We start from the raw sequence: 25,656 nt of genomic DNA on the forward strand, positions 1-25,656 counted from the left end.
TAGAACGGATATTTTGATATGATGTTTTTGAGAGGTGCAATTACATTATTATTCATTAATGTAAATTCGTAGAACGTGCCAATACTTGTAAACACTTTGATTCAGTTGGTTTTGATATGAAGTTTGGACACATTATTGATATTTCCTATACCAGACTTTTGTAAGTGCATCGTACAATGGGTCATATTGTATATGGGTGTGAAGGAAAGGGGGCGCGCAACCCACACCCTTTCAAGCCTGAGAGACGGATTCGGATGATTCTTGGAGCCCGAAAGTATACCACCGTCCGCAATCATAACATGCTACTGTTTTTCTGGTCTACTGGTTTTGTTTGAATGAGTTCAGTATGGTCTGAAACAAGGTTTTTGTAGCGCAGATTGTAGCTGGTGCTGGACCAGATGTCAGCCTCTTCCACATCTCTTAACACAAGGTTCAGTCTTCCAAAAGACACAAGATCTTTCTGAGAGGGAATTGAGGAAATAATGAACAGAGAGGGTTTGTTAGGATTATATACAGTACATTGAATCATCAATGTATTATTGGGACGGATTTTAACCGAGGATTGCCATCTGGTGGCCAGTCTTTTAACATTCAGCGGGCCTTTCTAAAACACCATGATGTAGGATTATACTACTGTAGTATGAATCATTTGGAAAAATGTGTTTCTTATTTCGCAATGTTCGTCATATTGTGCCAGTTTGTTGGCAGAGATGATGCGGCAGATGCATGGATGGGGAATGCATAGGCTATGCGTTTCTTCCTTTGAAAAGCAATGATGGGAAATGCTTACGCAAGCCTTTAAAATCTTACTTCTTTGAGCTTTAGAAGTTGGCTAGTAGTTTTAACGAGTTTAAAGAAGCGCTGTGATCAAAGCAAAGCTTCGACGCCCTCATTTTATTCACTTCTTAAGATAAAGGAAAAAGCTCTTGAAGTAAGAGCAATGCTCCTTTTGATCCAGGAGATAACGTGTATTTTCAATAAGGGCTTCCTTGGATTAGGGGTTAGTAGAAATTGCATATTCGTGGGTTTCACGTAAAGAACAGGGCGGGATCGGTGCATACATTACAGCTTTAAACTTTTTGAGTAAAAATGTGCAAGAAAATTAAAAATCACAGTTCAAAACCGTCCACTTAACCTACCTTCGGTTAGTAAATATTAATGATTCATAGCTTTAGCCGTCATTTCCGATTTCGCGCCAAAAGTCAGTTCGTCCTCATTCTTTGCGTCAGTCAGATTCATCCGCGCGACGGAGCCACGGAGAATCACAAACCACGTTAAGAAACTAACTGCGCAGGTATCTTGCAATTTCATGTTTCAAACACGTTAATAAAGCTGCAAAAGATACAGAACGCCATTTTGAGAAGTCGCCGAACTGTTAGAATAAAGCGCTCCGTTCTGGCACACTTTATACGTGCACCCATTGACCCTCCACAGACGCCGTCGCGCTAAACTAACAACGTCCGCAAAATTAGCTCAAGGAAATGCCTGCGTTCTAATGTGCGGCGATAAGCCTTTAGAACCTGCGGTTGGAACCTTCCGCGGTTCTCTTGTTGCCGTGGCAACCTAAGTTTGTTTTGAACACGATGGATTCAGATCCGAGCTGCGGTTTTCGGAGGGATTTGTGGACTGGACCGAGCGCCGTGTAAAATGAGATACAAGAGACGATTAAGTGTTTGAATTTGGTTTATAAAAACAGATGTGGGCCACTTACCCTACGTATGACGTTCATTTACTTTATTCGTTTCGTTTTAGCACGTTCGGAGCGCAGAAAAGGGGCGCGGGCGATTGATGGAACCTCGTTTACCCCAATGGATTCCGTCCTGGTTTTCTGAGAAGTCTTGCTTCGCTGTTGCTCCTTAAAGGTGGTTTGGCCTGTGTTGGTGTAAAAATGTTAAAACCTGGTATCCTTAGGTTCGGTATGAATGGAACAGTTGCGTAGTTGTTCCTACACCCCTCTATAACGCAACCGCAAGCTGTCAATCAATGGAGTTGCTGTGACAGCAGAGCTTATCCACTAAATAGCCTCCTTCACCTCTCCAGTCTGCTTGAGCTTTTAGGTCTGGCAACTTACTTTGAACTAGGTCGTGATTCATTTAGTGCGAATAAAGACAAAATGCAGGCCGATAATCAAAATAAAGATATTTATTGTCTTTTCACATAAACACTTCATTTTGCACAAGACCTCCACCCGTGCACTTTTCATATTTGTCTAACAAGAGTCCGTTACAAATAGGCAAGTTGATATTGAAGCCAGATCGCCCACACCGGTTTATTTCGCTCCAAGTCTCTCCATTGCCTTGTGTAAGATCTTCATGTCTTCCCTCATCTGCCCCAAAGCATTCTGGATCTTTGAAGGCTCATCCAGAATCTCCATGCTACACGTGTAAGGGTCGTATTTAATGGAGAAGGGCTTCTGTATTGTGGATGAGTATTGCCTGTGGAACAACAGCAATGCCCGTCACGGAGGAAGTTTAAGTGAATTCTTTGTGAAGTGATCTAAATGGGCAAGCAATCATGAACACCGACCTCAGTTTGCGTTTGGCATCCTCGAAACTCTCGGACACGAAGTACACAGGCTGATAGGAGTGGTCCTGGTATGGCTGGATTGCTGTCTCAGCTGGGTCGAATGGTTTGTATTGGGGCTCATTAGAAAGGGCATACTGGAAAAAGACACGATTCATTATCCAGATGTGTATGAACGCAGCCTTGAGGCCTGATTACTTTCTTTGAATTGTCGGCCAAAACCAACCAATCAGATTCTAAAGTGAACAAGGGCAGCCAAGGGTGACGGCAAGAGATGAATCGGACTATTTTCAATATTTATTAGTATTCTTAATGTTAACAAGGAAAAGTCCTTGCTATAGCCAAACATCTTCGACTAGACTGTTGATAAAATAAGTATTTTCACGCTTTTGATCATGGGCTTATCTTTATATGGATCATGTGGCATGGTTTTATAGTGCTTTAGTAAGACACTTGTTATAGATGACTTCAGAAAATATCCTGGATCATATTGTGTATATTAATCAACACATAAAATATTTCCTACCAGTAGTTCTCCATAGGAAGACAGAAGTCCAGCACCAAAGGCCTTCACTGTTCCATTCTGTTTACATAGACCAAACTCCACAGTAAACCAGTACAGCTGTGTGCAGAATTTCGGGACGTTTTTTTAAGCCATATTTACATTTTCAGTAAACACAATCAGCTAAACAATACCCAAATGATTAAATATAAATAGTTTGGACATCTAGGATGACGCTTTTACAGAGTTTCTTGACGTTTAAGACGATGTCCACAAGGGGGCGCTAAATGCTTGTATAAATACTCCACACACGTGTTTATCTGCCCTTTAATTTTTTCCAGGTGGATTTACTAACCGTGGATAGCTTCTCAATATCCTCATCAGAAGCTCCAAGTGAGGCAAGTCCAATCTCCTGCAGGATGAAATAGTAAGTGACAAATATAAACAGTTGTTCAGTATATATTTAGATGAACAAAGATTAATTTATAGGTATTAAAGTAACACATTTGATGAACTCATATTACCTGGGAAAATTGAGCAAATTCTTTGTCTGCAAGCATAGGGATATGGCCAAGTAATTCATGGCAACAGTCACTGTGAATTTACAGTCATTAAAATATTAATTTTAAGCATTACAAAGGTTTGCAAAAATAAAATGCTGTGTCACTGTATACGTACGGTTCGGGGGAATGCATGGGAGCTGAGGGGTGACGAATATACTGGGTACACTGGAAGACCCTGAAGCCTAGGCTTGCAAGGAAGTCTCGAGCTGAGAGAAGCCCTGCCACTGGCCGCAACTGGAACCCGGTTCTTTCTAAACAAATAAACAAACACACACAGGCACCAGAAATTGCTGATTAATTTTTGCAATGCATAATATACAGATCTTTTCATTTATTTTGCTGTATTTGTCGTTGGCTTTGTAAAGTAAAAATCAAAATGTTCTTTCATTTGAATTGCTATAATCAACAGGTCTCCAAAATAAATAATGAATGTTAAAGCAGCCAAATAACTCTCTGTTGGAGTTGGCAGAGCATGATCCTTAAAACAATGGGCATGAGTCCCACATAGTGATAAAATATATACACATTAATGCACCTTAATGCACCTTAAGTCATTGTGAAAAAGTTGTGAGCTACACAAATGGGACTAAAATGAAAAGCAAAAATAGGAAGTGTTTACCTTTAAGAAATGCAGACACATCTCTGAGCTGAGGAATTTTGTCCTCCCCATACAAACATTCACTCTCCAGCTGTCCCAGGGCGTCTAGGAACTGTCTGCATGCGTGACTCGGGTAAAGACTGGTCAAAGTTCTGTAGACTTCCTTCCTGTCTCATCACAATCATGTGGGATTATCCTTCTGTCCATATTATATATATTATAAATGCATAATAAAAACCTTGTAATTGGGAAAACCTACCAAGTGGCGACCTCCTCGGTAGTGTACTCCACGACAGGTAGAGGGTCTCCACTGCAATGAACAAAAAGATGAGTGAATTATTTTATATATTATTTAATATTAAATAATAACATTAATATTATTTAACGTTTACTTCAGATGTGGCTACTTACTGTTTGTAGTTAAAAGCACGTTCAGTTATCAATCCTCTCCGTTTTCTGTACTCCTGATCGCTAAAACCCTGAATAATAAAATCACTGTCACTGGTTTTCTTATTGATCTGACTCAAGTCTGAAGCCGTGTTAGTAAAACCAAATAATAAATTCTTGGTCGTAAATAATGTCGAATATCACTGTTGTTTCCTTACAGGGTGATCCTGGTCTAGATCAGGGTCGTATTTTGTTATCAGATGATTGCATTTGTCCAGGTCAGCAATTTTCTTTGGAAACCACGGGACTATAAAAGCACAACAAAAATCGTAAGGTTTCATAATTCGTTCTTAAATAAATAGCCTCGTTAAAGATGTTAAAATGATATAAATAAATAATAATAATAAACCTACACTTTTCTTCTTGAACCAGTCGTACATCATCTGCAACTCTTTTAAGGGAGTTGATGAAGATGTCTGTATGGGAGCAGTGCACTTCGCATCTCATGAAAAACTCCAGATCATCTCCACTGTTCTTAGACTTTCTGCTCGGTCGGCTCTCAAGATGAAGGAGTTTGGCTTCGAAAGTCTAAGATAAAAATACAAAAAGGTTTTTTTCTATATATAGTCGATTTATTTAACTTATTTTTGACAAATATTTAAAACCTTTACGCGTATTGGTTTGTCGTAAAAAGCTCTTTTATGCCTCTATGGTTCAATAATAAAAATAATATATTAAACATTTAACCACAGAAATGTTCTTGCAGAAAAGATTATCTATGGTGGAAAAATGTTTTACAGACTATGTAAAGCTAAGAAATCTTTAATTTATCCAAAAATGTATCTCTGATGGTGTGTTAATGTGTTGGTTATTAATTTAAAAGTGTGCTAGACCAAATGAAGTGGCTTACCTCAAAGACTTTACCCGCTTTGAGGAACCCTGCGTTTTCTTCATTTCTGAGTGCAAAGAGGACGTTGAGAGTGACCTTGCCGCATTTCTCCTCCTCAAACACGAAGCTGTCCCCACACCGCGAGGGTCCCGGTGAGGACGAAGAGCTCTCTCTCTCCCGCCGAGCATCTTCAATCAGACTCCGCTTTCTACCACTAAAAGGAATATTCTGCCCTATGCTCTCTGTCTTCATCGGTTCCTTTTTAAAAAGTTGGCTGTATTTGTCAATGTATTCAAAGTAAAGTCGTCGAAAAACGTTTCCCAAATCCTCTTCCCAAATTTGGATTAATCTGTATGCTCAGACTAAAGTCATAGTCATGGCAATTTATATAATGAGGTGCCAAGACATTATGTAAATGTGTTACGCAAATGCACGTCTGGTTTTAAGGTGAGGTGCGTCATGAGTTTGTGCTTTTCCTTTTCTGGCACCAAATAGCCACGTCACGTTACCGGTGCTGCACAGCTATAAAATAATAAACGACACAACCCTAACAATAGTGTTGTGAAAGGTCACTAGTGAATGGGCATTTAGTGGAAATGTATGAATAAATCAATCTTTATTTATGGAATAGTTAAATTAAAGCAGAGAATTGAGATTGTGTTGCTCTCCAAGGTACTGAAACAGAGGTCTGTGTGCATGCCGCAATGCTTTTCTAGTAATAACCACATTATTCATAACAAAAAGCTTTATTGTTTTTTTAAATACATTGTAACAATGCATGCATAACATTTATTTCACATTTTTTGTCTTAATATTGTCACAGATAAATTATAGTTTTCTTACGAACTGCGTTTACAGTAAAGGTAGTAAATACAAATATAGTTCAGTATAATATTGTATTTTTGTGTTAACCAATGTTTAATAAAGCCGATGAAAAAATCACATATTTCTTAAAGCAATTTTTCCTCAATTAATTGGCTCAATACGTTGTATTTGCAATCCTTTGATCCTGTAAATTCGGTGATGGCGGGTTGGTTGGGGAAAATTATCTCGAACAAAATGAAGCAACGAAGGACAAAAAGCAGCAAAGGCTCAAGCAAAAACTCGACGGTAGGCAATTATTATTTCTTTACGTAATCACTATCAAAAAGATAAAGTAATATTAATGAATAAAGTAACTTTTTGGTATTTAAAAGCGAGTTATTTTGTATAGCTATTTCGTTATATCTTTGATAAATATGTAGCGCCTAAATAGTTTGCAACATGCTATAAATATTTTCTACATGGAATACATAAAGACTACATTACGGCAAGTCGCCTAATAGCACAATATAAAAAAAGACTGGGAGTTGCGTTATAGATTGAGGATTAAAGCAATGCAAATAGCTAATGGATTTAATGATTTTTCTCAAGCAAACTCCAGCATTTCTTCTTTATTTTTCCGTCCAAACCCTCCGACACTGTTTTATTCCAACTTCTGCAGGGCATTACACAAGATAGACATCTCACCTGAGAAAATGAAAATCCATGTCATTTCAGTTTTTATAACGCAAATTTCACCGACTCTGCGCATTTACATTTACATATTATCTTTTTAGTTACATTGGTAAAAAAATATTTAAACCAATTCATTCACATGTTTACTAATACTTTTCAATTTTTTTATTTATATATGCTTGTGTTCAATGGAAAATAGGTTTGACTGATACAAAATCCTGAACACACACCACTGATGCTGTCAGCCAGATTTTTCAGCTGCTGTGCGTTATCCACCACCTCAATTCTCTTTGTGTAGGCATTGTAGCGCACAGAGAATGGTCTGGAAATAGTGGTTGCGAATTTCCTACAAAACGTCAACACAGATAGTATTTTTTAAGAAACCAGATGTGATTTTAAAAGCAGAAAGAAGCAAAGCAGACATTAATAAATACCTGTACCTAAAACTTAGCACATACAAATAAATAAATAAATGATTATTTAAAACATGTTTTTTGGAGAACCATCCCTTTCTTTGGGTTTACCTGACTTTTTCTTTGGCATCCTCAAAACTCTCTGCCACAAAGTAAACAGGCTGGAACTCGGTAATGGGATACTTCTGCAAGCATGTCTTCTCTGGCTCGAAGGTATGAAGTTTTGGCTTTTCTGTCAAACAGTACTGCAATACAAAATATAATGACTACCTTTAAGTCTCTTTAACCAGTCTTACACCATTTATGCCTAAAGTTGAGTCACTTCCATACTGTTATACTTTTCTCTATTTAGTAAGAGTCTTGATCAGGGACTGGAGCAGGAAACAATAAAGAATATTTTGAGCACATTGTTATCCAGATACACACCTGCAGTTCACCAAAAGATGATAGCAGTCCTGCCCCATAAGCCTTGACATCGTTGCCTTGTTTGCACAGACCAAATTCCACAGTAAACCAGTAGACCTGCAAACATCATTTTACCCTGTTATAATCATCCAGTCCTTGTGTGTAAACCATATCTAAAATGATCTACGGTACAACTAATAATCTATATACTTTTTGTAATTAAAATCTAAACGCACTGTAGCCAGCTTCTCAATGAATTCATCAGGTGCGCCCAAGGAAGCTAGTCCAATTTCCTGAACAGACAGAAAAAATTAAATCACACTGATCAATGCTCTTCACAGATCACCGCATCACAAAAGACAAACATATATTTACATCCTTGCATTCAATAATGCGATAAGCATGTGCGAGCATCAAACCTGTGAGAATTGTGCAAAACTTGGGTCGGCAAACAATGGAACGTGTCCCAGCAGTTCATGACAGATGTCGCTGAAAAAATACCACCAGATTATTCCCAGTACATATTGTTTGTTACATTACTGTCGGCATGACAGACAGGAGTTTTCTGCCATGACTGTTTTGCGCATGTATCCGCATATGCTATTAACTGTAATTATTATTTAAAACACAGTGTGTGTACTCACGGTTCAGGTGTGTACATAGGCTTAGAGCTGTGCCGTATGTACTGGGTTGAGTGAAAAACCCGGAAAGCAAGGCCAGCCAGGAAGTCACGAGAAGAGAGGAGACCTGCCACAGGACGCAGAGAGAACCCGGTGCATGCTGGGAGAATCATGAAAGGATGTGTTAGTGGGAATCAGAATAAACAGCACTTAAATTGAATAGAAAAACTGTTATGTAGCATGAACAAATGGTTTATTTTGTTCAAGTTTTATTTTCTATTTATTTTATAAATCACAATACGTAAAGACAATTGGTGCAATGGCTCAACCAGTTGTGTGAATTTGGGGTTGCATTATCTATATTTTTGACCAGTGACATTTGGTCTTCATTTATTATTTTTTCAATTCCATTTTGTTTATATTTCTGGCACAGAAATGACACCCTTCCCCTTTAAATTGAGTGTTTATGCCATTATTCCTGGTCTTGTAGAATCTTACACTGCAGATAGCGTGAGATTTCCTCTAGCTGTGGTATGTTGTCCTCGCGATAGCCACAGTATTTCTCTAGCAGTGGAAAAACACGGTTGTGTTCACGGCAGGCGTGTGTGGGGTACAGGGTCTTTAACTCTCGAAAAACTGTTCCCCATGTGGCCTTCTCTTCAGCTGTGTATTCCACATGTGGAACAGGTTGTCCACTATGAGAAGATGAGAGACAATTTAAGCTGAATAAATATATATTTACTCATTTTTAGTGCTTTTTTATGTTTACACAAACTACACGTGCAATAACTCAAGTTTGTGAGTGCATCAGGGAAAATTATGTTAAAAAAATCAGTTCTCCACATAAAGCTATGATATGGTGTCTCTTTCAATAAATCATATAAGCAACACATAGTACTTGGTAATGGCAACTATTTTATTTTAATAGAAAGCACTAACTTTGATTTTGTTTTTGTATCCCACAGAAAGTCATACCAGCACCCAGATATGGAACGACTTGAGGGTGAGTAAATGTGAACAGAATTTTCATAATTGGTTCGAACTTTGTTTTTAAAGCAAGCCTAAATATTTGCATACAAACATATCACTGAACCCACTTTGACATGAAGTGTACCAACTAGTTCACCCACGTCATAACTATCCGAATATCTGTTATGGTCATATGAGTGATGTTGTTATTGATTGGAGAGCCTATTTAAATGTCCATCAGGGGGGCATTGCATTCAACGCTCCTGCCCTTTGTAGTGGCCCGTGTGAATAATGCAACTCAATTATGGTGACAAAGCTGCCGGCGCTCGGGACTACACTGGAACCCTATAATTTAGCCCTTTTGTTATGGCGGGTAATTTTCCATAGAAAGTACAACAAAAAACAGGGGAAACTCTAAAATTGCATGGGAAGTAGGAGTAGGAGAGGGATATACAGAAAGCAATAGTTACTGTCGGTAGTGGTAAGCGATGTCAGCGAATTCCTTCCTCCTGGCGCGGTACACGGGGTCTGTGAAGCCCTACGAATGAATGGCAAGAAAGAGCAATGTCAGAGCGTATGATCTGCGACCACAAAGTAGATCTACACACAGATCTGATCTCTCAGGAGCCTTTGACAGTATAGCACACAGCAGTGAAAAACCCATTCAAATGAAGCCTTTGTAGAGCGAATGCATTTCAGTTTAATGACCGCTGCAATTATTTATAATTACAGGGGCCCAATTAAAGCGATGACATCAATTTGAGGGCCCCCGCCCGTTTTCATTAGAATAAAGAGTGATGCTCCAATTCTGACCGCGGGCTTTTAGCATCACACAGACAGGCTAGGCTATCTTTTAAAAACACTCGTGTACGCCCACACACGCATGCGTTTAAATGAAAATGAAGAAGTTCTCTCTCTCACTTTCGTTTGCATATGCAACAACCCCCCCAACACACCTCACTCATGTACTTCCACTTCAAAACCCCAACACACACGTGCACACATGAAGTGCCTTACAGGGTGATCTGAATCCAGCTCTGACCCGTAACTGAGAATCTGGTTGGCGAAACGGTCCAAGTCCTGGATGTCATTGGGAAACCATGGCACTTTTGATGAGAAAAGAAAAAAGTCATTTTTCATCATTCATTCAGTTCTTGACATCTCATTTCTAACCTCTGAATAAAGGTCTTAACTTAAATAATAGAATTAAAGTTCTGCAGATACTGCCTTGGTTTGGTCAACACTGTAGTTTACTGCAAGCCTTTGTCCAAGACCTGACCATTTAGGCAGGAAGAAACAATCTGACTTATATACAGTAGTGGCCAAAAGTGATATCCAACTTGAAAATCGATGATTTATGTCTTAGACTTTTACTGAAATAGATTATTGAAGGAGTTTTATACTTATACATCTATGTTTAGTATTTATATTTAGTTGTGCTTGGAGTGTAAAAACACAACACATGTGCATGAAAGTTGAAGTAAGGTCCATTAAGGTTAATTAAGGTTAGTCAAAGTGTGCTTTATTTCCTGAGAGTTTTTTTTCTTTTTTGGTATAAAAAACACAATTTCTCTAATAAAGTGTAATTTGCCTTTTTGGTCAAATTTTCTTGGCAAATAAAAGCCTTAATCAAGTTGTATATTCTACATTTTGTACTATGTACTATTTTATTCTGAGGGAGCATTTAAGGAAAATAGGTACTCCTGAAATAACTTTTGCCCACTACTGTATAGAGTGACAAAACAACTGTTCATCTACTCTAGTGACTTTAACAAACCTTTGGTTATCTAAATTCAATGCAACTAGGTTGAGACTAATTCAGCCTTGATATTGTTTTCCATTGTGTCATAAAAATACAGCTTTATTAAATTGAGATTAATGAACCAAGTTCTGGATATGTGAGAAACTGGCTAATATCAATGTTGTGGTCATTACTATTGGCATGCTAACGGAGATGAATGAGCTAGTAAACAAAAGCGTTGTGTGGAGAAAAGGCCAGAGGGTGACAACACCATCCGGACTGAGGTTAAATTCTGCTCTACAGCAGCCAGGGCTGTATATCTTCGAAATGTATGACAGTTAAACTCTTTGGGGGTCCGGCCATCGGTGCATAGTTGAGCAGTGAGGTCCAGCCTGAGGCGGTCAGGACAAAAGACCCAGAGCTGCGGCTGAAGAACCAGACTGGTTTTCCTCATAGCCCATAAATATCATTAATGATGTTTTCTTATTGGATAGAGGGTGGAATTGTGGTGAGGTCAGTTAGTCTGTCAGTCTTTGTGTTGAACTTTGACCCCGTACCCCGCCGAACTGCCTCACAGAATTTGTTGAATATGCTTTGGAGAGACAATTGCCGCCGGGACGAGACATTTCAGTCTGTTAGTACTCAAAAGCTAAACTAATGTAATTCTGGAAACAACCAATAAGAGGAGCCGAGTGTGAGGCTCTGCACCATCCATCTCCATGGTGACATTTATTGGCGGTTACATCAGTTCTATTTCTGTACAAAAGCTTTGTTTTCTTCACATCCCACGCTATCCTGTTCTTGCCCTCAACTGAACCCTGACACAGAAATACATCACTTGAGTTTTTATTTGCTCGGTACGGTAATACTGTTGTATCTCTGTTTCTTCTCACCTGTGTCTTTCTGTTTGTTGCGAGTCAACTCATGCACTTGGCCTCTGATTTGTGTGCGTAAGCCATCTACAACTTCATCAAGATCTTTGGAGGAGGCCGGATCCACGCTGATGAAGAACTCGTATTCCTCCTTGTTCTTGCGTGACGGACGGGACTCAATGTGGGTCAGATTAATGTCGTTTTCCTGCAATGGACAAACAATTTGAAAGAGATTTTTTTACGTAAGGAAAGACAAATAAACATCTAAGCTGGCACATTAATTCAGATAAAATAAAGTAAATAAATGTGGTTTTCTTCACTTGCGTGTAACAATCTTTTATAATCTATAATAAAAGTGACAGTAAAAAATATAAAAATCCACAAAACAATATAAAATATTTAAGAAAATATATAATAAAAAAGCAAAGAGGTGTTTTACTATTTATATAAATATGTTAATATAAATATTGTTACTAAATAAATAAAAAATGATATATAGTAATTTATATTTAAAATAATTTCTAATTCCTACAACATTTACAGTGCATCTAAGATACTTACAATTATATTTAGAATATATTTGGGGGGATTAAACACAGTACTGAGCAACAGGAACAGTTTAAAATATTGCTGCGTTTTGTCTGTTTTAGAATTATTAAACCGCCTTAATTCATCAGATTCACATTCAGATATATTTATTTTATATATTCGACCACTAGATGACGCTAAAGTCCATAAATACGACTTTTATTATACCTTCATTTCCACCATGTGTAAGACACATTAAAAAAAATGTGTTTCTCCATTTTTTTATAATTAATTGGCTGTAAACTATGTTTGTGTACCACAACAGTAAAATGCTGTTCAACACTGTACATACAAACACATTTGTTCAGCACAAATTTTGGCACTGTAATTGACATCACAGCTTTTCTTTGACCAATAGGAGAGGAGGGAGTATTGCAAGTGTTACATGTGTTCGTTTTATGTAGTTTTTTATGTAGTTTGCCATAAGAAAGGGAGGATACTTCGTTGCTGTTTACCATAGGTCCATACAGGAGGCGAATGAATGTTTACGATGTTTTGGACAGTCTCGTTTCTCATTCGTTTCTCCTATTTCATCTTGAGCTGATTGAATCCATATGGATCCTTAAGAAGTCACACAACAAACCTGAATAATTGCTGCAATGTTTTTCTGCTTGTTTGTCATTGTTTAAGTGCTGGATTTGTGTGATTCGAGAGTGTCAATGGGGTCAAGCATTCTTATATCATTATTTGCATCTATGTCATCCACTTTAGTTAATGATAAGTTCTAGTTTATTCTGTCAAACATTGTTTCTATTTAGTATTAAGTTTAAAAGTTTAGTATTAAGTTTCTCGTATTAAAAGACAGAAGTTTTTTGTTATTTTATATATTTTGTACAAAAAGTTGCTTGCACTGCTTTTAAATGCTTTGGCTCAGGCTTATAATTAAGGTGTTACAACGGAAGCTTTTTTCTGAGTTTGTGAATATGGATGGGCGGAGTAGGGGGTGTTTCGGAGGGTGGAGTAGGGAGGTACAGAAGGGCCAATCAGCACACAGCATTAAGGCTTCGATCTTTATAGTGGCACGGGGGGGGGGGCATGTCTGGCACATACCCATTATTGATTTGTACCAGAGAAGCAAAGGGTTGCATTCGGGGGTTATTATTTTGCTCAAAAGTTGCATAATGCAGCTGGCGAGCTTTTTGGAACAGCAGTTTTTTAGTGGTGTGCAAATTTCAGGATGTTTGCAGCTTTCAATTGGTCAGTAACATTATGGCAGTATAAGTTGTTTGCTATCCTAAATTAAAGCTTGAGATCCAGTCTACAGTCAACATTGTCCAAAAACAAGACATGCTGAACATTGATAAAAGTGGGGCGGAATCTTGGAAATGAATCAAAAAATCTTGGCATAATTGAAAAGCAAAGAGACTTTGTTTGTGTGTGTATGCAAGTATAAGTTAGTTATTATTTGGGGTGAAACTGTTCCACGATATCTTGCTTGATTTTATTGATGTTTAATTCATCTGTATGGACACGTCACTTTTCAGGGAATTCATGTCTTTATTCTTTCATTGATCTTTTTATTCATTTTCTTTTCCAAACCCACCCTAAATTGTTTTAGTATGTGTGTGGGCATTTGAAAGGTTAGATGTTGGCACTTGCATCTTAAAGAGAGTTTACCTTCCAAAAAAGTAGTAAATAATACAATTTACCACGTTTTCATAGTAAATATGGTATGTCAACATTTCCTTGCTGTTTCATAAGAGGAGGGCAAACTTTGCTAACCTTACCTGCAAACATAACCTTACATCACACACATCATTACCTAATCCCTTACAAATGTAAATAGTCTTGTTCAGTGTTTTTATACTTCTAGAAATATCCATTGATATTCCTTTGTCCCTTATGCAGATGTTTTGGCTTAAAATAAATGTGAGAAGGTCGCATTTTAGAGTGAAAGAGACGGCGCACACACACACACACACACACACCAGTCAGAAAGATTTAAAAATGAGTAGAAGCAGGTTATGTCATACAAACGTGTTTACCTCACTCTACACACTTACTTCAAATAGTCTAAGGGCCCTTGCGAGGGCACCAACTCCCTCATTCAGAGAGAAGATGCAGGATAGGACACCTGATTTGTTGGTCCGTTCTTCCAAGTAAGAGGAGGTCAGGGAGCCCTAAACAAACAGTGAGAGATTGTTGACACCCGACTTCTGATAAACACGACAACATCAATAATGTGAAGTGAATTCACTTTAATGCCATATCCATTACATGAAACTAAATCTGTGTAGAAACCTCAGTGGCATTGAATGCATTTTAATTAAACCTGGGTCGTTGTACGTTGAACATTGCAGGTCTGTCTATTTGAACCCAAAACCACATTTTCAAGATGAAACACTGTCTGTTAAATATTGGCAAAAGTACATTTAATGGCACACTTTTTTATTTGTTTCAGTAGATAAGCACGCGTGTGTGTGTGTGTTTGTGTGTGTGTGTGTGTGTGTGTGTGTGTGTGTGTGTGTGTGTGTGTGTGTGTGTGTGTGTGGTACTTTAACTCATGACCAAAGTCACACTTGCATTCCTGTGAACCCACATTCCTATGATTTAAAATCTCCATATCATTATTTTCTCCTCTCCCCTGCCTTCATCTGCTTGATTCTCTTTAGAGAACAAAAATAAATACCAAAACTCTAAAACACGTTAGACGTTGCCTTAAAAAATATGAATCTATACACTATTTCTATTTCTAATTGACGCATTCCTTTATTCTGTGGTCTGGATAATTCACAAATCAGGTCTGAGAAAAATATTGAGAGAAAAATCTAGTCTAGTTAACCTTTATCCCTTAATATTATGTTTTGTTAACCTTAAAACTGTTGAATACTAATAATTTCAAAATAATAATCTTTATAAGGAAACATTTTAAAAGTATTATTTAAAGTGACACTAAAAAATCAGAATAAATTACCTTTTTCCCCTGTTCCTCCTGTATTTGTCTGAGACCTGCGTCCATTCTTGCTCAGGTGATGTTGCTGTGCTGGATGCTTCTACCCACTCTGTGCAACCTATCCAAAACTTCAGCAATTTAACAGCACCACGTGATACCACACCCCCTGAACGGCCCGTGAGCCTGTCACGCGACGAGTTCCTGTGCACCCGTGCATGGAATGTTTGGAAGCTTCCACAACAGCACATCTGGTTTGTGTTGTCTTGTTTAGTTGTATAGATGTTTAAGGGGTGGTTATGGTCGAGATGGAGTTCAAAGTCAGCATTGCATAACGATTACGTTTGCCTTTTTTGTGGCGTTTATCAATGATTGAATAATAGTTGTGGTTGTAATTTAATTTTGGTTAAAAACTAATCGAATTCAAGATATTTTTAAGGAAAAGTACTCATTGTGCGACCAGTCTTTATATTAGATGGCATAAACACATCCTCCACATATAAAGGTTGATTTTCGGTTTATCACCATGCGATGGCGCCAAATACAAGTTGATTAAATCCAGGTGAGCGGATGCATCATCTGAGTCATCTTTGGGTATTTTAGTTTTACACACATAGACAATTTACCGTGTGCATTTAGATCGCAATATTTTAATGACATTAAAGTCCAATAATATCAATATTAGATGATCTATGGTTTAATTTGTTGTATTATGTATGTACCTGTTATTTAGCCCAGAAATACCACGACTCCACCGGAAGGTGGCAGTAGTTGTATACATTTTCGAACGTAGGCTTATCGAAGGCATCAATGAGCTGTCTAAAATATTTATTTTACTTAATCAACAACTTTTCTATTTCATCAACTATGCCAATTAAACCTCACATCAAAATGTAGGTCCATAAAGGAAATTTGATGTAGGAAATCTATGGAAAGTTTAATTGTTTTTTTTTCTTTTGGAAAGTTAAAATCTCTACAAAGTGCAGACACAACAACACAAGTCTTTTAATGAAGGTCAGCTGGACACCAAACATCTGCACATGTTGCAGGGTAAAATGAATTTAGGATACGGCAGCTAGACTCCCTCTGAATGGAAATATGTTATCTCAAAATCGAGGCAGTGTTTGTTTACTTTTACATGACAGACACGTCTAGATTTTGCCTATATTGTTATGGCAGTTTCTTGACTATTCATTTTTAAAATGAAGTTGGCCAACTTTTTTGTAGTGCATTGTTATTATTGCCATCTATATAGTATAATGTATGTGTTTCCTTATTCTTCCTGATATCTCTGCTTAAAAAGAAACGCATAACAGAAATGATTACGGATTTAATGATTAAAATGGAAATTGTGCAGTGTAATGATCTATGCTGGTTTCCGTTGGTGGTTATCTGGTAGATGGAACCAATAGAACACCATTGAATCCTGCTGTAATAAGGCCCAACACACAACTTATAAAGAACCTTGGTTTAATGGTAAACAGCCGATGGTCCATAATGGTATTTTTGTTAAAACAATTAGCATAGAATTGGTTGTTTGACGACTAAGTTTAATGTGTAAAATATATTTTTATGAATGTCTCTTATTGATGTGGAATCGTGTTGAGAGTGAACACAGTTAACAAGTCATCATTGGTTAACATGAAAATTAGGGTAATTAGTCCCCAGTCTCGCTCAGGCCCAATGTTCAAAAAACGCGCATTCTGAAATAGCAGCGCATAAACGACACGCACCTGCTCCGAAAGCAGACCAATGAATAGTCATTGAATAGTCAACTTGAAATGATCCCACACACACAAAACGTTACAATGTAGTTTTAACAGCTAACAAATTGAAATATAATCCCGCATATCAAACTCGGGTTTAAGAAAAGAAAACAAACGGCTTTTTTGTTTTATTATTTTTCAGCAGCTCTCCGGAGTTGTAAGACGGGCAGAGGTGCTTCAATAGAAGTTCTGACGCCCAGATGTCATATTAATTATTACACCCGGGAATGACTGGAGCCTTCCCTAATCTTAAAGTATCGCGGAAGAAAGAAGGGCTTACAAAACGCTAATTGGACTCTGCAAATGCACTGACAGAGCATGGTGGATATGTTTCAGAGACTCCCAGCCCGAGTGAATAGAACCCACGCTTCTTTTCTAAACGCCCTTGCTGCGCTGAAAAAGAGTGAAGGGAAAAAAGAGTGAGGGGGAGAAAAGAAAGTTGGAGGGGGCTGGGTGCTTGAATGCTGGCCTGATCTTGAATGCCTCGGCCAACTAAGAGAAATTACACAATTTATTGCCCCCCCCACTCCACGCGCATTGCGCGCGCACACACAAAACCGGCGCAGCCAAGTCATTCAAGCAGACTTGGCCAGAGCAGGTTAGTGTTTTCACGTCGCGAAAGCTATGTTCCATTATCATCCTCTGTGAAAGAGACGGAATTAATCGAGGATAGTGTGTCACGTCTACTGTAAGAGAAAAACGTGTGAATGAAGTGTAACTAATCGCGCGGAGAAGCTTGCCTTAATGCGCGTCCACAAAATAACCCATCCGTTCCGCCTTTCCAACTGTGATGATTTCCAATAATGAGAGACCAAATTCGTCTTAGCCGGACAAAGATTCTCTATACGGAGCAATATTAAATGGCTGTAAGATGTTAACAAAATAACGGTGGCGAGACAGCTCAGATCTTAAAAACAGACGTTTTTGTGCGACCCTTGTGACAAGTGTTTTCACCACATCCTTGAATACAGGACTACAGACCGTGCAGAGTCCAAGGAAAGCGATGTGCTTAATGCTTTTGTTATTCAGCTGTTTCGGAATTGTTTGCTGTATTTGCTTGAGACTGTTTCTTTTAAATGTTTCTTTTTACAATCAAATGTGTACATTTAGTTTCAGTGTACCTATATTGCATTGGTTCATTAGCCACAAACATGCCACAAACATGCATCCATTTTAGTATCTCGTGTATTTCCAATATTTATACATAACGTATGTTCTTAAATTTAAGTCGTGATTTTTATATTAAAAAAGTTTAAAGACAAGTTGTTCAACTTTAGAAAATTCACGGGATGCCTTTCATAGCAGCTCGTAGTTTGTGCGTGTGGTTTTGTTCTCCCAGAAACACTTATCATAACCGAAAAAACACCTCTTGTCATTCTTTACGAGAAGTTGTTTACTCAGCAGCGGCAGCGGGGCACGCGTCTGGCGTACGCAACGCAACCGCATCTCAGCGCAAGGTGAATACAAGAGGCGAGAGGGGGCGTGGCCAGGGGGAGCGCACGGCGGGCCGCCGGCGTATTGAAAAGGCCGGGCTGTTTCCATCTCACAAATCAGAACAGGTCGAGAGTCCAGAGCACCGAGTGTCCATTCAAAACGGCAAGAGCGACCGCATAAAGCCACACGTGAACGCCACGAGCAAGACGCGCGGCCACTGGGCACTCCAAAGAAAACTTTTGTGGCGCATAGCACTTTTCCTCGGGAACTGGACATCACTGCCAAGATGGAAATAAGCGTAAACCACCAACAGTTCATGCCACCTGCCTGCTTTTTCGCCGCAGCCTCGCAGAGCATCCAACTCAGTCCGACCGACAGCCAGTGCAGCAATAAATCTGCGTCAAAACAGGCGAAGAGGCAGCGCTCGTCTTCTCCGGAGCTGCTTCGATGCAAGAGGAGGCTTAACTTCGCGGGCTTTGGCTACAGCTTGCCCCAGCAGCAGCCACACGCTGTGGCAAGAAGGAACGAGAGAGAACGCAACCGAGTAAAACTGGTGAACAACGGCTTCGCCACGCTCCGCGAGCACGTTCCCAACGGCGCGGCGAACAAGAAGATGAGCAAAGTGGAAACCCTGCGCTCGGCCGTGGAGTACATCCGTGCGCTCCAGCAGCTCTTGGACGAGCATGACGCGGTGAGCGCAGCCTTCCAGTCGGGCGTCCTGTCACCCAACATCCCCCAGAACTACTCTAATGACATGAACTCTATGGCCGGTTCGCCGGTGTCATCGTATTCCTCAGATGAGGGTTCCTACGACCCCCTGAGTCCGGAGGAACAAGAGCTCCTGGACTTCACCAACTGGTTCTGAACATTTTGTGAAAGGTTCGTTTTCTTGTCTTTGTCATTCAATTCCATCTTTTTGGTTACTGTCTTTCTGTGGCATGGTTGTTTATACGTGTATATTAATCCCGGATGTTTTTCAATAGGAAAAGCCTAAAATCGCAGCACTCGCTTTGGAAGCACTCGGATGACCCCGTCCTCCAAGAACACAAAGCACTGCGTTTGCGCTGCAGTCCGGTTCGGCAGACTCGAATCCACATCCAGAGATTGCCCATATAAACCGGCAGACTGACAGCCACCGGCCCCGAGTGTCAAAGAGCCAAAGGACTTGAAAGGGAAGACAGACCCCTATAGAAGCCAGGGAGTCCGGCCCTTCCAGCGCATTCGCCCAAGAAATCCATTTTGAAAAAGACTTTCCACAAATCTGTGGCGTATATACAACGGCAATATATAAATGTTGTTATTTACCTATGCTAAAGCTTATCAGAGATGGTTTGCCCTGTTCGTATCGACCCCTCTTTCATGTAAAACTCTAATAAGATGCTTCCAACGTGGCGAATTTTATTATATGAAGTTCTATTTGTATAAAACATGTTGTTTTTTAAATATATTAAGCTATTTTTGTATGTAAGAGATTTATAGATGTTTTGTACACATTCATTGTAATATGTATATATTTTTGACCTATAGCCTGCAGTAAAAAGCTCATTACCTCTCGCTTATTCAGACTTATAGTCTCAGATGCATCGCAGCTGGCAGTTTCGGAGGTTTTAGATGAGTTTAATACTCAAGAGTTTAAATTTCAGCACCGACGTGTCTTATTTATATGAGCTAATAATTGCAAGTGTAATACGACTCGGAGTAGTGATCAAAGGTTATGCAGCTATTGTCCAAACGGAACACAACGACGGTGTTTTGTGTCTCCATACTGCCTGTTCAACTTTGCCTTTACAATGCTGGGGTTTGCTTCTCTCAGAAAATAAGAAAAATGCCTTATCTCCATATTTTCTATACTTTAGTCTCATAATAAAAGTTTCTAAGAAATGATCCCGTCTTGAGTGTGTCTTGTGGATTGGGAAATATTCTGCCCGCTATGGGGAATGAGATTTTACAACAATAGAACCGAGAACTGAGATTTGCGTTTCACATTTTCTTTTTCATGATTAACAAAAGTGATAAGCCTGCTAACCCTCGCTAGTCTGCCTGTCGTCAGGCAGGAGAAGACGTGACCAGCATACTGGACAGTTTCACAGCACGGGCTTATAATGAATGCCAATTTGGTGAACACATAGCATTTGAAAAGTAAGCATGTTCTCATTTATAAACCACTTGTCCAGTCTTTTTGTTTAAGAGTGGAGGAACGCATAAAAACACATAAAGACGGATTGTTTTGTCACTGAAGATCATTCAAATATCCCATTTAGATGTTCTAAAGAGGAAACAATAACAGTTTAAATACTGACACATCAAGCACTTTTTACATATTTACATTTGATACAAATGATTGATTTTCTACTACACCTACTAGTAGAAGTTCTCCAAAAGGCAAGTTTAGTATAACCATACTGATATTTTACCCCAACTTTACCTGCTGTTGTCATTTTTAATTTGTGGTTACTATGGCCGTTGTACAGCATGGAAAGGAAAGGTACTGGACTTTTTTTTAATAAACAAACACACAAACTGCTTACTTTAAAAATCATTTTACACACTGTGCATAACTCGGAGAGAGAGTCGTGGACTTTGACAGGTAAAGTGTGCGTGCGCGGGGCGGGCGCGTGCCTGCTGTAATGAATAGAATGGCCCTGTGCGCGTGTGCGGCGCTCGAGTGGAGTCGGCTGAAGGCGCGTGTGCCTTTCTGACAGCAGCGCGCGACGCGCACTCAACAACTGCCCCTTTAAAACACAGCGTCTACAAGCGAAGAGGCAGGTGTGAAAGACGAAAAAACAAGGCCCAGACGAAAGCAGCTCTGCCATTGTTTAAAGGTAGAGAAATATGCTTATGAGCTATCCAAAACCGTACCTTTACAATGCATTTCTTGCAGCGCAAAGATTGTTTTTAGGAACTTGCACAGGAACACCTTTGCTGGGGCCGGCCAGCCAGCCTCACTTCTATTAGGCTAAATGTAAAGCCACTATAAACTGTCCACTAGCTTGAAATATATGAGTTAATGCATGAGAAGTTATAACGTGTGAACAGTTGTATTATACCGTCGTGAGACAGCTCTTCAATTCTCCTGTTGTGCTTCTAGTTAAACCTGAAAACTTTATGAATACACCAATTCTCTTTACAAGATTCACTCCTTTTATGCCGTCTGAACTGCGTCCAAGTGAACGACAAGTTTGTTTAACAGTGTGTGTGTGTGTGTGTGTGTGTGTGTGTAGCACATCCCATTATGGCAGAATGTTGCCTCCTCATTATGGCCGCATGTAACCCACACTGATTAGTGATCTGGGCCCCTCTGATGTTCTCTCTGTTGAAATTCATGTGGACTTCTTGTGATCAGTACCCTCCAGGTCCCTTTCATTCCTTTTAAAAAGTGCTGCCATCCTTGCCTCTCAACTTCTTCCGCGGACTTTGTTAACGCTAAAGATGCAGACTGTTAGACAGCACTCACTTCCTCATAAGTGCCCAGAGAGCTTTTCACGACTGTCCAATCTTTAACAGAGGATCGCAGCCATTTCTTAAGGCCAAATGAGACCGGTTGGTCTCTGTTTTTCTCGGTACCTCAGTCCTTTTCAATTCCCCCCCTACTCTCTTCTTTCTTATACAAATGCACACTTTTGTTATGTCTGAATGTGACGGTGCTTTCTGTGCTTCTCAAAGCTTTTCTGTTCCCTTTCCTCTACTGAGTTCTGCACAGGTTTGGGGGTGATTGTTATCAGTGATGATAGAATGTTTATTTACCGTATGGGTCTCAGTGAAATCTCACACGATCACATTGTGAATTATAGTTAATAAAGGTTCCAGCCTACATGAAAAATGAGCTGCCTGACTCGGGCTTTATGTGAAGAGCAAACAGTATTTCAGTACCACAGACAGCACTCTTCCGCACTCTACTAGGCTAATGTTTGGCAGTGGCTGCTCAGGCTGTGTGCGCAGCCTAGTGCAGTGAATGAAACCTCTCCATTATTGTTAAAAAACACAGTAAGGTGGTATCAATCCCGATTTCTCATTTTGCAAACATTATTAATACAGTTTTAGCTGTGAATCTGTGTTGTGGTTGGATAGTGATTGACTCATATACTGTACTGAAAGAATAATGATAACTCATTTGACAACAGTCTTTTTATTAAGTTTGGTCAGTCATCACTATTGAGATCTCACAAATTCTATGATATTGCTGTACCAAAGCTAAAGGGATAAACATTCTTTCATCATTTTCTCATCCCATGTCATTCCAAACCTTTATTATGTTCTTCTGCAGAAGAGATATTCTGAAGAACGGTCCGATCAGCATTGGCCCCCATTGACTATTTGTGTGAACAAATGTTTAGATTTCTCAAAATATCATCCTTTGTGTTCCACTGAAGAAAGACTCATATACACGACTTTAAACATTTGAAATCATTTGTGACGGAATGTATTATTTTGTGCAACCCGCTGTTCACACTTGATGCCGTCACAGGTTGTTGGAGTCGTCGAAGGGATTGGCGATGACCGAGTTGTGGATGAGGATGAAGAGAGGCAGGTGAGCCAGGAAGTCAAGAAGGTCGAGGGAGCGAAGGTTGCGAAGCTCCCTTCTGACCGACACCTCATCCTCCGACCTAATGCCGCCGGCTTTGAGCTCTACAAGCAGCTGCTCTCCGTCTATGCAACCGTGGGGTGCAACAGCACCCCCTGTCTGTGCCTCCAGCAAGAACAGGAACAACTGCTGTGGAAAAAGCATGCATACTCAGGTCGGTGAAAAACGGCATGCAATACAACACGCTTAAAGGAACAGTTCACCCAAAAAGTTCTGACTTCATTTACTCACCCACAAGTCTGATGAACACAGAGAAAGATATTTGGAAGAATGCTTGTAACCAAACAGTTCTTTACATTAACATTAACATTGCAAAGTATGCAAAGTACACAACAGGACACTACCGGATAGTCAGTGCAATAGATTACTTATTTGGATAACCTGTATCTTTATGTGTGTGCGCCTGGATGTGTGCGCTACGTTCACACGTGTGCCTTAGGAAGCTTGAGTTACCGCAGTCTTTTCCTACTCTTCTGTAAGCGCACCTGTTTGCACAGTTAAATGCGTCCAAAATAATGACTAAAAGTGAGTGTGTGTGTGTCCCATAATCCCCTGGCAAAGTGCCTCCACTCCTCTCCCTCAATAACAATTCATGCCCAGCTCGCTCTGTAATTAGCCTCCCCTCTCCACCTAACCTCAAGACCAGGCAAGGCTCAGTTTCCGTAGCCTCTGCCTTCAACTTTTAAGTCTCCGCCCTTTTCATCAGCCGGCCCTCTCTGTTCAATGGGCCCGGTTGGGTCTTGCTACTGAATGGCCACCTTATACCTCTGCTTTATCCGAGATGAGCAGCATGTCTTTGCCTGATTACAGAGCACGCTGCACTAGATGTACACTGCCGGCTACTTTAATGAGATTACAGGCTGTAATCCATGAATACGAGGGAGGGGGAGAGCTGAAGGGAAAACGAGAGAGAGATTTCTCTTTTTTACCTCGCTCCCCATCTCAATGAACATGACGGAAACGGCTAGTTTTACTAAGCTCGCGTTTGAGGCCTTTAAGGTGTTTTGTGGTCTCCATTTCACTGTAATTAGCACCCAATAAGAGAGAGAGGGGGAGGAAAGAGAGGGTCAGAATAGCAAAATGGTCAGGAACAGTTTGCTGGTGAGTGTGACAGATGTTCATTTTTAAGGTTTTTCTTGGGATGCTAAAGGGCGAATTTTATAAGAACTCTTTCCTGAGTGGTAGATGCACTAAATTGTATTGAGTCAATGGCATTTTTACAGCGCAAACACAGCTCTTTTTTATGTTAATAAGGCTTATAATAGATTGCTATTGGGAACAACACTATTGCGCCATTGCTGACCACAGAATGCATGCGGTAAACAGAAATTCATTTAAAAGAGATTTTTGTGTGTGATCACAGCAGCAGTAATTCATCAAACGATGATCGGATGATGGGGAATAGCATTGTAACAAGAACATTTCCAGATGTGCGTTGCAGGCAATCATGCTTTTGGCATTTTAAACAGCTGATTCAGGTACCTGGATTGCTGCGGTAAAGCAATACTGTACGGTTTCAGCAAAACAGACAGAGCAATGAAAATAGTCGGCATGAACATTTATGCCAAGTAAATGTCCCTCAACCACCAGACATCATTAGTATTGACTGAAAACAAACCTTGGCTTTGTAAAGCTTCATCTCCAGAGACCTGAAATTCATCTTGCTGATAAGGGAGCGCATGAAATCACTGTAAACGAAAAGAAACATTGCTGAGATTTCTGCATGCATGTCACTTTTTATGTTTGGCCAATTCCAGTGTTGTGGATGTGACATTTTGAGTCAAAGCTGGAAATATAATTTCTTACTTTTCTTACTTAATGCATTATTACCAGTATATTGAAGCATATGTGTATATTTTACTAAACCCCTGATGAAAAATATCAGTCTATGCAGGAGTTTTCTATTTTTAAAGAGAGAAACATACTTTGTAGGATTTCTGTGAATTATAATGTGGAAACCAGATGCAATAATATCCAACAACTGGCTCTTTAAATAACTTAATATAGTCAGTATATTTTAATTTTCACGTCCATTTATGAGGAATATGAACAGGTGTGGATGTGACAATTCAACTTTACATGAGACTTGACATGGGTCTTTTAACCACCAAATATATTGACCAAAAAATTGACATTTCAATTCAAGTTTATAGCGCTTTTTAGAATGTGCCATTGCCCGTTTTTCATATTTTTTCTATATACTGAATCCCAACAACCATTATGGAACAGGCTGCTCTTAGAGGTTATGCAAGGATAGATAGTAAATGTTGGCATATTTTGGCGGGTACTTTTTTCAGCGGGGCCGAATCATGGGGCACGCCGGTGTTTTGGGTGGGGGAGAAGCATTGATGCTAAAGTGTTCTGAACCCATTGTGGTTGCTCATTATGCCCTGTCCCCTAAAACAATGATCTCAAAC

General features: G+C 39.5%; 3 protein-coding genes across 9 annotated transcripts; 1 reads left to right on the plus strand and 2 right to left on the minus strand.

Moving 5' to 3' along the window:
* The first annotated feature begins 5 nt into the window (after positions 1-5).
* Positions 6-23,260, plus strand: ascl1a (achaete-scute family bHLH transcription factor 1a). 7 transcript variants are annotated; one of them, XM_056748524.1, is made up of 6 exons: positions 1,305-1,669; positions 1,753-1,862; positions 3,367-3,452; positions 9,363-9,400; positions 18,625-19,536; positions 19,641-20,469. In XM_056748524.1, the coding sequence occupies exon 5, from the start codon at positions 18,944-18,946 to the stop codon at positions 19,520-19,522; it is 579 nt and encodes a 192-aa protein (XP_056604502.1). In that variant the 5' UTR covers positions 1,305-1,669; positions 1,753-1,862; positions 3,367-3,452; positions 9,363-9,400; positions 18,625-18,943; the 3' UTR covers positions 19,523-19,536; positions 19,641-20,469. The 7 variants fall into 7 exon arrangements, 5 of the variants coding, with proteins under 5 accessions (XP_056604503.1, XP_056604505.1, XP_056604502.1 ...); XM_056748525.1 differs by lacking the exons at positions 1,305-1,669; positions 1,753-1,862 and adding an exon at positions 6-1,294; XM_056748527.1 differs by lacking the exons at positions 1,305-1,669; positions 1,753-1,862 and adding an exon at positions 6-1,294 and having other exon boundaries at positions 19,002-19,536.
* Positions 2,125-6,056, minus strand: th2 (tyrosine hydroxylase 2). Its single transcript, XM_056748518.1, has 12 exons — positions 5,484-6,056; positions 4,987-5,161; positions 4,792-4,880; positions 4,598-4,665; positions 4,446-4,496; positions 4,208-4,353; positions 3,704-3,839; positions 3,550-3,619; positions 3,381-3,437; positions 3,050-3,145; positions 2,527-2,660; positions 2,125-2,435 (listed from the first exon to the last, which is right to left on the minus strand). Exons 1-12 carry the CDS (start codon positions 5,712-5,714, stop codon positions 2,270-2,272), a joined length of 1,419 nt encoding a protein of 472 aa, XP_056604496.1. The 5' UTR covers positions 5,715-6,056; the 3' UTR covers positions 2,125-2,269.
* Positions 6,193-15,642, minus strand: pah (phenylalanine hydroxylase). The gene is made up of 13 exons (XM_056748519.1): positions 15,482-15,642; positions 14,571-14,687; positions 12,001-12,184; positions 10,384-10,472; positions 9,837-9,904; positions 8,896-9,092; positions 8,422-8,557; positions 8,197-8,266; positions 8,014-8,070; positions 7,799-7,894; positions 7,484-7,617; positions 7,190-7,305; positions 6,193-6,971 (listed from the first exon to the last, which is right to left on the minus strand). The coding sequence occupies exons 1-13, from the start codon at positions 15,524-15,526 to the stop codon at positions 6,928-6,930; spliced, it is 1,353 nt and encodes a 450-aa protein (XP_056604497.1). The 5' UTR covers positions 15,527-15,642; the 3' UTR covers positions 6,193-6,927.
* Positions 23,261-25,656: the final 2,396 nt, after the last annotated feature.

This window comes from Triplophysa dalaica, chromosome 5, assembly GCF_015846415.1.
Source record: "Triplophysa dalaica isolate WHDGS20190420 chromosome 5, ASM1584641v1, whole genome shotgun sequence".
Lineage (NCBI taxonomy): Eukaryota > Metazoa > Chordata > Actinopteri > Cypriniformes > Nemacheilidae > Triplophysa > Triplophysa dalaica.